At 38.9% G+C, this 15,122-nt stretch overlaps 7 protein-coding genes across 7 annotated transcripts in view; all 7 read left to right on the top strand.

Annotated features, from left to right (window-relative positions):
• Positions 1-648: 648 nt before the first annotated feature.
• On the top strand, positions 649-1,585 carry Cbr-rps-3 (the record flags this gene model as incomplete). Its single annotated transcript, XM_002648130.1, has 4 exons — positions 649-768; positions 814-954; positions 1,004-1,153; positions 1,253-1,585. The coding sequence occupies 4 exons, from the start codon at positions 649-651 to the stop codon at positions 1,583-1,585; spliced, it is 744 nt and encodes a 247-aa protein (XP_002648176.1).
• Positions 1,586-1,903: 318 nt separating this feature from the next.
• On the top strand, positions 1,904-2,772 carry CBG24261 (the record flags this gene model as incomplete). The annotated part of the gene is made up of 4 exons (XM_002648129.1): positions 1,904-1,989; positions 2,071-2,157; positions 2,209-2,366; positions 2,585-2,772. 4 exons carry the CDS (start codon positions 1,904-1,906, stop codon positions 2,770-2,772), a joined length of 519 nt encoding a protein of 172 aa, XP_002648175.1.
• Positions 2,773-2,971: 199 nt separating this feature from the next.
• On the top strand, positions 2,972-5,665 carry CBG24260 (the record flags this gene model as incomplete). The annotated part of the gene is made up of 7 exons (XM_045241094.1): positions 2,972-3,004; positions 3,593-3,680; positions 3,732-3,821; positions 4,201-4,316; positions 4,641-4,753; positions 5,233-5,449; positions 5,495-5,665. 7 exons carry the CDS (start codon positions 2,972-2,974, stop codon positions 5,663-5,665), a joined length of 828 nt encoding a protein of 275 aa, XP_045091289.1.
• Positions 5,666-6,077: 412 nt separating this feature from the next.
• CBG24259 lies at positions 6,078-8,521 on the top strand (the record flags this gene model as incomplete). Its single annotated transcript, XM_002648127.1, has 8 exons — positions 6,078-6,110; positions 6,157-6,244; positions 6,296-6,385; positions 6,445-6,560; positions 6,615-6,848; positions 6,896-7,008; positions 8,085-8,301; positions 8,351-8,521. 8 exons carry the CDS (start codon positions 6,078-6,080, stop codon positions 8,519-8,521), a joined length of 1,062 nt encoding a protein of 353 aa, XP_002648173.1.
• Positions 8,522-10,275: 1,754 nt separating this feature from the next.
• Positions 10,276-11,307, top strand: CBG26699 (the record flags this gene model as incomplete). Its single annotated transcript, XM_045241093.1, has 2 exons — positions 10,276-10,287; positions 11,140-11,307. The coding sequence occupies 2 exons, from the start codon at positions 10,276-10,278 to the stop codon at positions 11,305-11,307; spliced, it is 180 nt and encodes a 59-aa protein (XP_045100690.1).
• An 826-nt stretch (positions 11,308-12,133) lies between these two features.
• Positions 12,134-13,859, top strand: CBG26698 (the record flags this gene model as incomplete). Its single annotated transcript, XM_045241092.1, has 4 exons — positions 12,134-12,218; positions 12,373-12,529; positions 12,618-12,728; positions 13,856-13,859. 4 exons carry the CDS (start codon positions 12,134-12,136, stop codon positions 13,857-13,859), a joined length of 357 nt encoding a protein of 118 aa, XP_045100689.1.
• A 981-nt stretch (positions 13,860-14,840) lies between these two features.
• Positions 14,841-15,122, top strand: part of CBG24257 — a gene marked incomplete at both ends in the record, with an annotated part of 1,085 nt that continues 803 nt past the window's right edge. Inside the window, one exon of the mRNA XM_002648126.1 lies at positions 14,841-15,025. Within this exon, the coding sequence (XP_002648172.1) occupies positions 14,841-15,025 (185 nt within the window). The remainder of the gene's footprint in view (positions 15,026-15,122) is intronic.

Below are 15,122 nucleotides of genomic sequence, written 5' to 3'. Positions count from 1 at the left end.
TATTGATTTTTTTCAATTTTAACAGTACAAAATGACAGAAAATGACCGAAAATCCGCTAAAAATCCATGGATTTATTCAAAAAACTCAATTTGGCGGCGAGAGAGTGTGGGGTGAGACGACGAGAGGGTTTGAAGGCGCACACTCACTGCGCGCGCGTTGGGTCTCGCGAGGGGCAGCGAAATAGGACACTTGTCGGCTGAGTATTCAATGTTTTAACGTTGGACGCCTCTTGGGAAATTTTCCATCTGGCTTTTTCGTTTTTTTTTCAAGAAATTTTGCATTTTTTGGCTTAAAAATCAGAAATTCGTGATAAAAAATCGATGGGAAGTGTATTTCTGCAGAGTTATTTTATTTTTTTACCCATTTCAACTGGGTTTATAGCCGATTTTTCGCTTTTTTCCAAGCGACACGTTTTTTTTGACCCTACAAATTTGACTAAAACACCGAGCCTTTGTGTTTTTCAGTTGTTTTGTATCTTTTGCTTTGTGCAACTATGGCCATCGTCTATTTTTCAAACTTTTTTGGGGCGAAAAAAATGTTTCAGACCTAAAAATTTGATTTTTCCTTTTCCGTAATTTATCATTTCAAATCTTCCAATAAATCATTCACATATTTTTTTTTCCAGAGATCGTCAAACAGTGGGCAACATGGCTGCCAATCAAAACGTGACTAAGAAGAAGAAGGCCGTCATCGGCGGAATCTTCAAGGCTGAGCTTAACAACTTCTTGATGAAGGAGCTCGCCGAGGACGGTTACTCCGGAGTTGAGGTACTTTTGATTTTATTATGAGCAATAAGACATCTAAACTTTTAGGTTCGTTCCACCCCAGCTAGAGCTGAGGTCATCATCATGGCCACCCGCACCCAAAACGTCTTGGGAGAGCGCGGACGCAGAATCAAGGAGCTCACCTCCGTTGTCCAGAAGAGATTCGGATTCGAGGAGGGATCTGTTGAGGTAAATTTTGGAATTTCTAAGAAAAATTTGTTAATTAAAATATTTTCAGCTCTACGCCGAGAAGGTCTCCAACAGAGGACTCTGCGCTGTCGCCCAGTGCGAGTCTCTCAGATACAAGCTCGTTGGAGGACTCGCCGTCCGTCGTGCTTGCTACGGAGTTCTCCGATTCATCATGGAGTCTGGAGCTCAAGGAGTTGAGGTGAGTATTCGATTTCGCACAATTTCTTGAGCTATCACAAGATTCGATGTCAATATAACACCGAAAATAAGAATTCATCTTTAACCATGCGTGTTGTAGGTCATCGTCTCCGGAAAGCTTCGTGGACAGCGTGCTAAGGCCATGAAGTTCGTCGACGGACTCATGATCCACTCTGGACACCCAGTCAACGACTACATCCAACAAGCCGTCAGACACGTCCAACTCCGTCAAGGAGTCATCGGAATCAAGGTCAAGATCATGCTCCCATACGACCCACGCGGAATGAACGGACCAAGAAATGCCCTCCCAGACCACGTCCAAATCATGGAGCCACAAGAGGAGGTCATTCCAAAGGAGCCACACAGCCAGCACAAGGAGGAGAAGAAGGACGTCCAGATCCCAGCCGCCCAACCAGTTGCTCCAGTTCAATAAACTGTTGTTACTATCCAAATAAATTGTTGGTTAATTGTTATATTCGTTGTGCGATGTAAAAAAAAAAAGAAAAGATCACTGATGGTTCAAAATTCGCGGTACTTTCAAAAAGTGGGTGGGGCGTAGTCTAACTGTTTCGTTGCAGAACCTCTATTCCCATAAACACGCGAAGTGGCTGATAAGAGTGACCTCGGTGTCTCTTTCATCGCCTCCTACTTCGAATTTGTCTCATTTCGCTTTTCTCCTTGTACATCTCCACCGCAATTATTTAACATGTACGTCTTCTCTTTTTCGGTTCTTCTTCCCCTTCTTCTAACAATGCCGATGCTTCCACCTGCCAACGCGCTAAAACGGTCTGAAACAGGCGGCACAGAACAGGAGACAGTCGCTGGTGATGCTGCAAAGTTGGTGGAGGCATTTCAATTCATTTTTCTTCAAATTTCCCGAAAAAATTGATATTCTTTCTAGAATTTTTCAATTTCTAGGAGAACCAAAGTGATCGAAATGGCTCAAAAAGTCACTCGTCAAATCATCAGCACGGCTAACGCTCCTGGAGCCATCGGCCCTTACAGGTCTTTAAAAATTCTGAAATTTCTCCGAAAATTGAAAAAAATTAATTTTAGCCAAGCCGTTCGTGCTGGAAACACCATTTATCTGTCCGGTTCGTTGGGGTTGGACCCAAAAACCGGCGATTTAAAGGAGGGAATCGTCGAACAGACTCATCAAAGTCTCAAGAACATTGGAGAGGTTTTGAAGGCGGCTGGAGCTGATTATGGACATGGTATTTGTTTATTTTTCCGAAAATTCTGCCAAAATCTGACCAAAATAGGCCAAAAATGACCCAAAACAACCCTAAATAAATTTTTTTTTGTCCGACGAGAGAGCAGAGACGCAGAGTGAGAAAGCGCGCTCCACCGGACAGCTGCAAGTTAAGGCGCGCGAATTCAAAATTTGAACCTAAAATTTACGAAAAAAGCCAGAATTTCATTTTTTTTTCAGTCGTCAAGACCACTGTTCTCCTCCAAGACATTAAGGATTTCGCAACTGTCAATGAGGTCTACGGACAATATTTCAAGGCACCATATCCAGCTCGTGCCGCCTATCAAGTCGCCGCTCTTCCCAAAGGAGGACTCGTCGAGATTGAGGCCGTCGCGATTGCCGGAGAAATCGAAGAAGTTCAAAATTAGATCAATTTTTCCCTTTTGTAGACTTTTCATAAAGTTTTCTGTATTTTTAACCCAATTTCGTTTTTTGGATTTTCGTGTTTTTCTGCCAATCTATGTGGCGATTTTTGTGCTTGGTGCCAGTTATCGGTGTCAAAAAAATTAATTATTTCTTTTAAATACAACAAAAATACACTTGAATACTCGAATTCAGCACGAAAAAATGTCGAAGAAACCAAGTTCGCAAGTTCCGGAGGTGAGAGTGAGAGAGTAGGGGAGACGAGGAGGCGCAGGGTGGTGCGAGCGCGCTCTATCGCATCTTTTGCGCGGTTTTTTAAATTTTGAAAAAGCGAAAAATGGCTTAACTTTTTCCTAGTTAGCGGCGCTTACTCTGACCACTAGGAAATACGTTTTGGCTGGTTTGTGTGATTTTTGAAGCTCTTTCGGGGAAATATATAGTTTAAACTTTTGAAGCGACAATTAAACAAGTCATAGTTTCGATAAAACTAGAATTTAGTAACATCGCATTCCTCTTCTTTTCTTCCTCAAAATGAGCTAAAAATCAACTCAAACAAACTATTTTGAGTCGAGTTACAGCCGTTTAAAATTTGCACAACGAGAGAGTGTAGGAAAAGGAGAGGGTGCAGACAGTCTAGCTTCTCTGGCGCCCTCTTCTCCTAACACACTATATCATCGTGCTAACTTCAAATGATCATAACTCGCTTCAAAATCAAGCTAGGAAATTGGTTTTTTGACCGTTATGTGTAGAATTTGTAGCTGCATCAGATCAATAATGTTTTGCGCGGTTATTCAAAGTTTGATATCCTAAAAATGGGTTTTCCAGGTCAGCGGCGCTGTTTCTTACAACGATGTTCTTATGGACGAGAATAAGCGAAAAGAGATGTTCGAGAGCAAAACAGACGACTCGAATAGTATGTAGCCTAGTTTTGGTTTGGGTTTCTAGGCCATTAAAAAAATTTTAGAAAAATTCTCCGAGGAATTTATAAAAGTGTTGCTCAGCTGTAAAGGGATTTCGAAAACCGTCAGGACGATGGATATTTTAAGATTGACCTGTAAGTGTGTTCAATAGAGAAAATTTGCAGACTGAAAAAACTCAAAAAAAAATTAAAACGACCGCCACCCAAAGCGCGCAACAACTTTAAAGACGCATATCTCAAAAAGTACAGTAGCTAGAAAAAAGTTGTCAACTACAAAAATCAAGCTCTATTTTCATTTAGTACACTCTGAAATTTTCAGACAAATTGAGGCATTTTGAAATACTTTTGTAAGACTTTGACTATTTTTCACTGAAAAAGGTTGAAAGTATGATATATCTTTGTTCGGAGTACTGTAGCTTTGTTCAAACTGCATATTTCTGAAATTTTAGACATGGAACATGTAGAACATGGAAAGCTTTACAAGAATATATCAACTCCGTTTTTTGTTTTTCAGACATTTGTAAAAAGATCTTCGAGTCTCAAGGTCGTCTCATTGAAATCGATGGTCCTGTGCGCATTTGTGGGGATCTACACGGCCAATTTCCAGACTTGATTCGACTATTTGCCCAAGTACGCTCTATTGATAATTCCTGTTCAATAGAGCACATTTTGCAGGGTGGCTTTCCGCCAGCATCCAATTACATGTTCCTCGGAGATTATGTATATCGTGGAGCCTTTAATTTGGAAGTCCTATTGCTCTGTTTATGCTATAAGGCTAGATATCCCAACAATTTTATAATGCTACGTGGCAATCATGAATTGGCACATACCAATGAAAAATATGGGTTTCGAGAAGAGCTTTGTACGCGGAAGGGCGAATTTGCACTGACCATTTATGCAGAGATTACCGTAATTTGAAAGTAGGGATTTGTTGAATTTTTTGGGAATTTCCAGAAAATGATGGATGTGATGCCTATCGTTGGGCTGATCGGAGGACGTATCCTTTGTATGCATGGTGGTCTCTCAAAAGGATTCAAGACGCTTGACGATCTTCGGAATTTGAGATGGTAGCTTTATCGGTGTTTTGAGCAGATTTATCAGTAGACTGAAAAGGCCGAAATGATCAGATTTTTATATCATTTTGTTAAGCTTCTCAAGGGCTACATTTTACTTTTTGAATCGGGAAAATATGTTGAGTTTGAAAGGAGTTATAATATATTTGACAACTATTATCCTACTGGAAGCGCGAGACGCATGTATCCTGTTTTTTAAGACGCACATCTCATAAAATACGGAAGCCTTAAAAAAAGTTTTTAATTACAAAATTGAAGCTCTATTTTCATTTAGTATTCTCTGAAGTTTTCAGACAAGTTGAAAAATTCTGAATTACTTTTGTAGGGCTTCAAAATGCAAAAAGTCAAAAAATGATGTAGTTTTGTTCGGGGTACTGTAACTTCTTTCAAGCTTCATATTTGCAAAAAATTCTACTTGGAAAATATAGAGCTCGAACAGCTCTACAAGATTGTCTACAACAATTTTTTTGCAGCTCATTCAATCTGGAAGAAGAGTGCCTGGAAAACGACCTAATGTGGTCTGATCCTGGAAACGTTAAAGGTTGGGAGCCGAATGCACGTGGTGCCAGTGTAATGTTTGGAGAAGACGTGGTCCATGAGTACTGTAAGATGCTAGACATTGATTTGATTGTTAGAGGACACCAGGTGGTACAAGACGGTTTTGAGCTGTTTGGCAACAAGAAACTTGTGGTAAAATTTGTCTGTCCAGATGTCCAGATGTCCAGGTTTTTTCAGACAGTATTCTCTGCTCCACACTATATGGGAACATTCACAAATTCGGCAGCCATGTGTAAAGTGTCCGCTGGATTGGAGATTTCTTTTGAAGTTTTGATACCGGAGGATATCAAAATTCAAGAACGAAAACCGGCGGCCGAGGCAACAGCTGCTGAGCCAACAGAGAACTAAATTTCCGACTTTTTTTTTTGAATAAATCTGTTTCATAGATTACTGTAGTTTTCAGCTTTAAAATGACCTAAAAATCAATTCAAACGGACCATTTTGAGTCGAGTTACGACCGTTTAAAGTTTACAAAGATAGAGTGTGTAGGAAAAGGAGAGGGTGCAGACAGTCTAGCTTCTCTGGCGCCCTCTTCTCCTCTCACAATGTCTCGGTTGAAAAAACTTCAAACGCTGATAACTCGCTTAAAAATTGAGCTAGAAAGTTGATTTTTGGACCAATATGTGTCAAATTTTTAGCTTTTTTTCATACCTATCTTTTACAGCAAAAAAACCTTTCCAGCCTAAAAACAAAACAATTGAATATTTCTTTTAACTACAACAAAAAATACACTTGAATACTCGAATACAGCGATTAAAAAATGTCGAAGGAACCATCAGCGCAACTTGCGGAGGTAAGCGCGCTCCACCGCAGGCGGCAATTCGAATTTCGAATTTCAGCCTAGCTCCGCGGTGTCTGACAATGACGTTTTGTTAGATGAAAGTAAGAGAAAGGAGATGTTCGATGGGAAAACGGATGAGTCGAATAGTATGGCCTTACTTTAGAGGTTTCTAGGCCACCATTTTCTTTTTTTTGCAGAGAAATTCGTAGAAGAATTTATAAGGGTGTTGCTCAGCTGTAGAGGAGTTTCGAAAAATGTCAAAACAATGGATATTTTGAGATTGGCTCGTGGGTCTTCACTGAACACTGTTCAGTAGAGCGCAATTGCAAAATTTTTGAAAATTTAGACACTTGCAAAAGAATATTCGAATCGCAAGCTCGTCTCATTGAAATCGATGGTCCTGTGCGCATTTGTGGGGATCTACACGCTCAATTTCCAGACTTGATTCGACTATTTGCCCAGGTAAGTGCGAAAGTGCGCCCCATGGATAACTCTATCAATAGAGCACATTTGCAGGGTGGCTTCCCGCCAGATTCGAATTATTTGTTCCTTGGAGATTACGTGGATCGTGGTGCCTATAATTTGGAAGTCCTATTGCTCTGTTTGTCCTATAAGGCAAGGTATCCAAACAATTTTATCATGCTACGTGGCAATCATGAACAAGCTCATATCAACAGTCAATTTGGGTTCAAAGAGGAGATTTTTACAAGGAAGGGAGAGTTTGCGCCGGTCATTTATGCGGAGATTACTGTAGTTTTGGAAGTAGAGATTTGTTGAATTTTTTGGGAATTTTCCAGAAAATGATGGATGTGATGCCGATTGTTGGATTGATTGGAGGACGGATTCTTTGTATGCATGGTGGCCTTTCAAAACATTTAAAATCGCTAGAAGATCTTCGGAATCTCAAATGGTATTGATTTTTTTTTCGACTATAGCTGCTTGAAATCGTCATAACTCCCTTTAAACTTAACATTTTCTGAGAATTTAAAAAGTAAAATTTAGCCCTTGAAAAGCTTGTCAAAATGATATAAAATGTAATAAATTCTGATATTTGATCGCTACAGTAGGTGTAACTGAACTGGAGGGGCCCTCGGCAAACGCTTCGTGCCTAGGACGACCTACTTAAAGCCCTGTTATTTTAATCTTAAAAATGTTTTATAGTCTTGTAGAGCTTTTCAAATTCTTCATTTTCCATTTTGAATTTAAAAAAACATAAAGTTAGAAGGAAGTTTCAGTATCCCCAAACAAAAATATAGCTTACTTTGTCATTTCCAGTCTTAACAAGCTCTACAAAAGTATTCCAGAATCGTTCGATTTGTCTGAAATTTTCAGAGGATACTAAACAAAAATAGAGCTTCATTTTTGTAGTTTTCCAACTTTTTTGTGGCTACTGTAGCTTTTGAGCTTATGCGCCTTTAAAGACTTAGTGTCTGCGCTGCCTGATCTCCGGGAGATACGCAGGCGTCCCTCATTTAGAGACGCATATCTCGAAAACTACGGTAACCACAAAAAAGTTGTCCACTACAAAATCAAAGTTCTATCTTTGTTTTATCTATTTATAATTGACAACTTTTTGTGGCTAATGTAGTTTTTGACTTATGCGCCTTTAAAGACAGAATGCCTGCGTCCCGCCTCTCTCGCTGATCAAGCATCCTGTCTTTAGAGACACTTATCTCAAAAACTACAGTAGCCACAAAAAAGTTGTCAATTACGAAAATGAAGCTTTATTTTTGTTTAATATACTCTGAAAATTTCAGAAAGATTGAAAACCTCTGAATTATTTTTGTAGGAACTTGAAATTGGGCTATTTTAGAAGAAAAGTAGAAGAAAAGAGACATATTTTTTCGGAGTACTGTAACTTCTTTCAAACTCTGTATTTTTGAAAAAATCAAAACGGAAAATTTAGATTTTAAGAAGGTCTACAAGGTTATATAAACTTCATCAATATAGAATTTTCAGCCTTCTCAGAATTATTTTTTTTTTCAGCCCATTCAATCTGGAAGAAGAGTGTCTCGAAAATGACCTAATGTGGTCTGATCCAGGAAGTGTAAAAGGTTGGGAGCCGAATACACGTGGCGCCAGTTTCACATTTGGAGAAGACGTGGTCCATGAGTACTGTAAGATGCTAGACATTGATTTGATTGTTCGAGGACACCAGGTTGTACAAGATGGTTATGAGTTTTTTGCGAATAAAAAACTTGTGGTAAGTGACTTTCTGTCTGTTCAGATGTCCAGATGTCCTATTTTTACAGACCGTATTCTCTGCTCCTCATTACAGTGGAACATTCACAAATTCGGCAGCCGTTTGTAAAGTTTCCGCTGGCCTGGAGGTCTCTTTTGAAGTTTTAGTACCTGAGGATATGAAAGTTCAAGAACGAAAACCCACGGCAGAGGCGACAGCTGCGGAGCCAACAGAGAACTAGATGTTTAACTTTTTCTGGAATAAAGTTGTTTTTGACCACATATTACTGTAGTTTCCAGCTTTTAAATGAGCTAAAAATCAACTCAAACAAACCATTTTGAGTCGAGTTACAGCCGTTTAAAATTTGCGCAGCGAGAGAGAGTAGGAAAAGGGGAGAGCGCAGACACTCTAGCTTCTCTGGCGCCCTCTTCTCCTAACACATTGTCTCGCTTTGAAAACTTCAAATGCTCATAACTCGCTTCAAAATCTAGCTAGAGTTGATTTTTAGACCATTGTGTGTAAAATGTTTTGCTATAATAAAGGTGGGGGGACATGAAAAAAATAATTTTCTCGAAATTCCGTTCGAAGATGCCTCTCGAGGAGTTGAACTTGTGAGGACGATGATTGAGGGTGCGGCGCCGCTACCGACTGAGCCACGCGGGCAAAGAGAAAGCGCCGCCCGATTGCATACATAAAGGCGAGGACGACAGATGTACGCAGAGTGACATTAAGTGTTGTACACCGTGACGGTAGAATGCATACTCTAGCTACAAAAAAACTACGAAAAATCTCCAGTCCCCCCACCTTTAAATGAAATTTAAAAAAAATTTTGAAGTTCAGATTTTGTTCAAAAAGTCTGAAAAAAGCTGCAAAATTTTTTGTTTTTACCTAGTTTTTAAGGGGCGGAGTCAGAGCAGGTGGGAATAACAAAGTCAGGCTCTTACTTTTTTCTCATTCTCACATTTTTTTTCCTTTTTTCTAGCTTCCCTGATAGACGAAATCTGAGCTTCATTATGAGGTTCATTTGTTGTTCTCAAAGTCAAAAATCGAAATTTTCCACTTCACAAAACCAAATACAAATTTTCTTCTTCTTAATTTGCCAAATGAATCTTATGATTCAAAACCAACGACTACATTTTATTAGAAGACGTCAGAAGGAAAAATAAGACTTCTAGGTTACCCTTAGCAACCCGACCCCATCCTGATACCTCTTTTCTTCTTCCGTTTTTTCCCCATTTACTCGCCCCGAAAAATAATCAGAAGACGTCGAGCACTGTCTAATTCTCTTTTCTCTTTCCCCCTTTCTTCCCCTTCGTCTTCTGCGCCTTTAATCTCATTTCTATGAATTCGAAATTCAAAATGAATCTTCTTCCGGACCCTCCAACACTTTTTGGATTACGGTACCGTACTTTATTCCAAATTTTACAAATCATCAATGGAATACGGTACCTCATATGTCCAGATTACCTCAACCATAAACAACCCATTCCAACCTATATCTCAATTTCTTGCATTTTAATTCCAAGTGCAATTTCTTTTTTCCTAGCTCTGGATGAGAAAAGCCGGAGTTGGGAGATTGTACAAAATTTGACGGTAGGTAAAAGTGAAAAATTTACACATAAGAGTCAAAAAATCAACTTTGTAGCTTTATTTTGAAGCGAGTTATGAGCATTTGAAGTTTTCAAAGCGAGACAGTGTGTTAGGACAAGAGGGCGCCAGAGAAGCTAGAGTGTCTGCACCCTCCTCTTTTCCTACTCTCTCTCTCGCTGTGCAAATTTTAAACGGCTGTAACTCGACTCAAAATGGTTTGTTTGAGTTGATTTTTAGCTCATTTAAAAGCTGGAAACTACAGTAATCTGTACTATTTAAAATCGAAAAAAATTCAGTACTTCATTGGCTTTGTCTACGTTACTCTTGTCACTTCTTGCCTCTACTCTTTGACTGACTCCAATGAGAAGAAATCGGAAAATGTTTGGGATCAAATGCTCTATTGGCATGAGCTTTTTAGTGAGTTTTTTGAGCGTTAATTGTCACAAATTACATTTAAAAATTCAACTTTCTAGCTTGATTTTGAAGCGAGTTATGAGCGTTTGAAGTTCGCAAAGCGAGAGAGTGCAGAGGGCTAGCTTCAAAAGTCTATAACTCAGTAAGAAAGAGAGTTATCAAAAAGGTATCAACTACAAAAATGTGTGAAAATGAATTTTACACATTTTTGTAGTTGAGAACTTTTTGATAGCTATATTCCCCGCGGAGATATGACTCTTTGAAGAAGAGGCCGCGAAACAGCACGGCAAGGAGAGAGGGCGCCAGAGAAGCTAGACTGTCTGCATTCTCTTCGTTTCGTACAGTCTCTCGCCGTGCAAAAAATTCGAATGATCTTATTTGACTCGACTCAAAATGGTTCGTATGATTGGATTTTTAGCTCATTTGAAACGTGGAAACTACAGTAATTCAGAAACAATGCGACTAGAAAAATATTGTGAAGCTAGATAAAAAAGTTGTTTAGATCATTCGAATTTTCAAATTTATTGTGATCTGATGCAGCAAAAAATTTTACCCAAAACAGTCAAAAAATCAACTTTCTAGCTCGATTTCGAAGCGATTTATGAGCATTTGAAGTTGGCGAAGAGAGACAGCGTGTGAAGAGAAGAGGGCGCCAGAGAAGCTAGAGTGTCTGCACCCTCCTCTTTTCCTGCACTTTCTTGCCTTGCAATATTCAATCGCTCATAACTCGCGTCGAAATGGTCCGTTTTTGTTGATTTTTGGCTCATTTTAAAGCTGAAATTTACAGTAACCTGTGGAATGCATTCCTGTGCAAAATCGGAATGTCTCTACTATGAAAAATTAGAGCAATACGAGAGAGAAATCGAAGAAAAAGAAGAGGCCGATGTGAAATCGAAGAAACAAAGAAAAGCGGAGGAGAGGAAGGAAAAAGAAAAGTTGTCGAAGAAATTATCGAAAATCAATCTTCCCACAAAAGAGATGATGGATGAAAATAAGGGCAGATATTATCAAGGATTACTGTAGCTCTATTTATGAAGCAAAACATTTTTTGAATCCCCAAAAAAATCCAATTTCCCCACCCAAAAACCAATTTGCCTCGTTTTATGGGCACCGCTTTCTAGAAGGATTTTAATTAAATTTGTTTTGGAGAAAGCAATATTTTATGTCAGTCTGTCTTATGAATGAATTTTTGTCTTTGGTTTGATTTTGATTGAAAATTCTCCTTTTTCAGAGATTTCGAAAACGATTTTAAAGATTTTTAAAATTTTAAAAATTAACAAATTGAACACAAAAAACAACGAGAAATTCGAAAAGATAGCAAGAAAAATGAGTTATCTGAGTGCCGGGAACTCGTCAGTATCCAACTGTTCTCTGCGACAATTTGGACACGATCGATGGATTTGGAGCCATTTAGAAGCACAATGAAAACAATCAATAATCCTTTCGACACGGCTTCGAGAAATTTCGAGAAAATTTTTCGAAACGAATACATTTTGAAGTGGTGGCCTAGCTTTTGAACTTCGGGTCTTCTAGGTCACCACCTATTTTTGGCCCAAAAATGGCTTAGCATAACTCTGGTGTAATTTCTAGGTCATTTTGACACGTTGGCCTAACTTTTGCAAGTTGGATTTTCTAGGCCTAAAAATCAATAGTTTCCTTTTAAAATATATATTTTAAAACCAACTTTTTGATGTGTAATCTTCTTACAATGATCACATTTCAACGTCTTCTCATCGAATTTCATTTCGAAGAAACAAATGAGACACTCGGAAATCAATGATATCTTCCAATTCCTTCATCTTTTCTTTATCACATTCCAACCAGTGTTCGTTCATAAATCGATCAGAAAATGCAGGTGGTTTTGAAAGTGGAGAATAGAGACTACAATCTCTTGTTTCCTTCATTTTCTGAATATTCAAATCCACTAATTGAGTGTAATTCTGGAAATTCGCTTCGTATTGTTGATACACGAATTTCCGATCGATTCGACATTGTGATCAGTCTGCAAAATCAATCGATAATTTATGAGTGATGGGGTTGATAACTAACTTATCAGAAAAATCCTCAAAAAGCCCCAATTTCTTCCAGCCAACCGACAAGAAGAACTCTCCAAACTCTACAAAGACGCAGTCATCGGCAAACGATTCGGAATGGGAATTCTTCGAACGCTCTGCTCGATTCGAACGTTTGTCACATTGATTATCGATGGAAAATCCCCAAAAGTATTGAAGAAATTCGCTGTTAAGTGAGTTTTTCCCGATGTCCTCAAAATGACCCAAAAATCAATTTTAAAATGTCTGTCTGTGTGTCCAAATGTCCTGTTTTTCCTCCAGAGGTCTATCCAACGACAAGGCGTGCATAGCACTTCAACAACTACTCCGCCAGGAGGATCCCTCGGAAATGAACAGGAAAAAGACGGAATTTGCGAATGGATTTATGGTACGGTACTTTTTAGAGCCACCGACCGCTACGCGACTTTTTAGAGCCACCGACCGCTACGCGATAGGCACCGACCGCTACGCGACCGCGGCGCGGAGCCTAACTAGTTGTGCTTAGGCTCATTTTGAAGCTCTTAGCGCGGGAAATGCAAAAATATCAATAATTTGATATTTCAAACATAACTGTGAAAGTTATGGTTATTTGAAAATTTCTCGAAAATTTTCTAATACTACCGGAACTTTCCTAATTTTATTGCTAACTTGATTTCATTAGTATTTTTCAATTTAGCTTGTTGAGAGCTTCAAAATGAGCCGAAACACGCCTATTTTCGGTCAAATTTGAAAATTTGACCTCCAACCGCTACGCAGCCGCGTCGCAGAGCCTAACTGACCCAAAAACAGTCGTTTTTAGGCTCATTTTGAAGCCTCTGGAGAAAGACGCATTGCTGTTTCTGTTCCAAATTCCAGCAAACCCTTTTCAGTCATCTCATAAATCGGATCTGGAACTATCTGAAAATCAATCTTATATGAAAAACACTGTTTCTAATTGTTGTGGTTACAGTGTTAAGCCCTTTGTTGATATTGAACTCTTCAAGTACTAAATTAAATGTTTCCATGTTAATTGAGTAGTAGACATGCTCTCTCTTCCATTTCACTTGATATTTTCGGAGCAAACCGTTGAAATCTTCAATTCGAGAGTTAGTGAGAAACATCGAGAAACATCAAGCCAATTCGATGAATTCAAATGTGCTATCGTCGAGATCAGGCCTGTGCGGCAACAAAAATTTTTCGGCAATTCGGCAACTCGGCAGTTGCCGAAAAAAAATTTCGGCAAATTCGGCAAATTTCGGCAATTTTCGGCAACAATAGTTTGCGTCTTTTTTTAGTAAAATCGATACGTAACTCATCGAATTGGCTTGATGTTTCTCGATGTTTCTCACTAACTCTCGAATTGAAGATTTCAACGGTTTGCTCCGAAAATATCAAGTGAAATGGAAGAGAGAGCATGTCTACTACTCAATTAACATGGAAACATTTAATTTAGTACTTGAAGAGTTCAATATCAACAAAGGGCTTAACACTGTAACCACAACAATTAGAAACAGTGTTTTTCATATAAGATTGATTTTCAGATAGTTCCGGATCCGATTTATGAGATGACTGAAAAGGGTTTTCTGGAATTTGGAACAGAAACAGCAATGCGTCTTTCTCCAGAGGCTTCAAAATGAGCCTAAAAACGACTGTTTTTGGGTCAGTTAGGCTCTGCGACGCGGCTGCGTAGCGGTTGGAGGTCAAATTTTCAAATTTGACCGACAATAGGCGTGTTTCGGCTCATTTTGAAGCTCACAGCGAGCCAAATTCAAATTTTTGGCAAACAATGGGTGTTATCTGCAAAATTTCGACTTAGAATTCATTCGAATTAAAAAAAACCAAACATATTACAATTGAAAAAAATCAACAACACAAATTCAACAATAGATCAAGAAGAGTATTATTTATGACTATCCTTGACTCGAATCGACAAATGACGAGTCGCCAGACGCTCTCGATCGATGTACAGCGTCTGCTTTTTGCCTGTTCTGAAATTTTTGAAATTTTTGAAAAAATCAAAAAATGAGCACATACAAATTCCGGCTCAACTTGATCCATTTCGGACTGCCCGCTCGATCAGCGCCGAGATGGTTGATGAAATTCGAATCGATCACTTTATCGATTTGCAATTGGATGTCGTCTAGGTGGCGATCGCCTTTGTGCCAGTCCTGGAAAATAGGTGGTTCGACGGGTTGGAGATTTTCTAAAATGAAACTGTAGAAAAATGGACATTTCCTAAATCAAAATGGTTCCAAATTGCAAACTGTGCAAAATCAGAACTGTCCGGAACTATAAATTGGACGGAACAGAAATGCCTAGAGTGAAATTGTCCCGTTTAAAAAGCTCAAAAATCCTAGTGTTTCCTTTTAAAAAACCCAAAAATGGCCAAAAAATGCAATTTTTAGTTTAAAAAATCACGAAAATCCCTTAAAAAATCCCAAAATGACCGTAAAATCCAGATTTTCGGGGATTTTCAAACTGAAATTCGAATTTTTCAGCCCATCTTGGGCATTTCGAGGATAAAAAATGCCCAAAAAGCCCCAATTTCTTCCAGCCAACCGACAAGAAGAACTCTCCAAACTCTACAAAGACGCAGTCATCGGCAAACGATTCGGAATGGGAATTCTTCGAACGCTCTGCTCGATTCGAACGTTTGTCACATTGATTATCGATGGAAAATCCTCAAAAGTATTGAAGAAATTCGCTGTTAAGTGAGTTTTTCCTGTCTGTCTGTGTGTCCGGATGTCCTCAAAATGAGGCAAAAATCAATTTTAAAATGTCTGTCTGTGTGTCCAAATGTCCTGTTTT

The sequence above is a fragment of the Caenorhabditis briggsae genome, assembly GCF_000004555.2.
Source record: "Caenorhabditis briggsae AF16 supercontig from assembly CB4, cb25.NA_124, whole genome shotgun sequence".
Taxonomy (NCBI): Eukaryota; Metazoa; Nematoda; class Chromadorea; order Rhabditida; family Rhabditidae; genus Caenorhabditis; species Caenorhabditis briggsae.
Note: the sequence above shows the minus strand (reverse complement) of the source record. Positions and strands in the feature narration are given on the sequence as shown.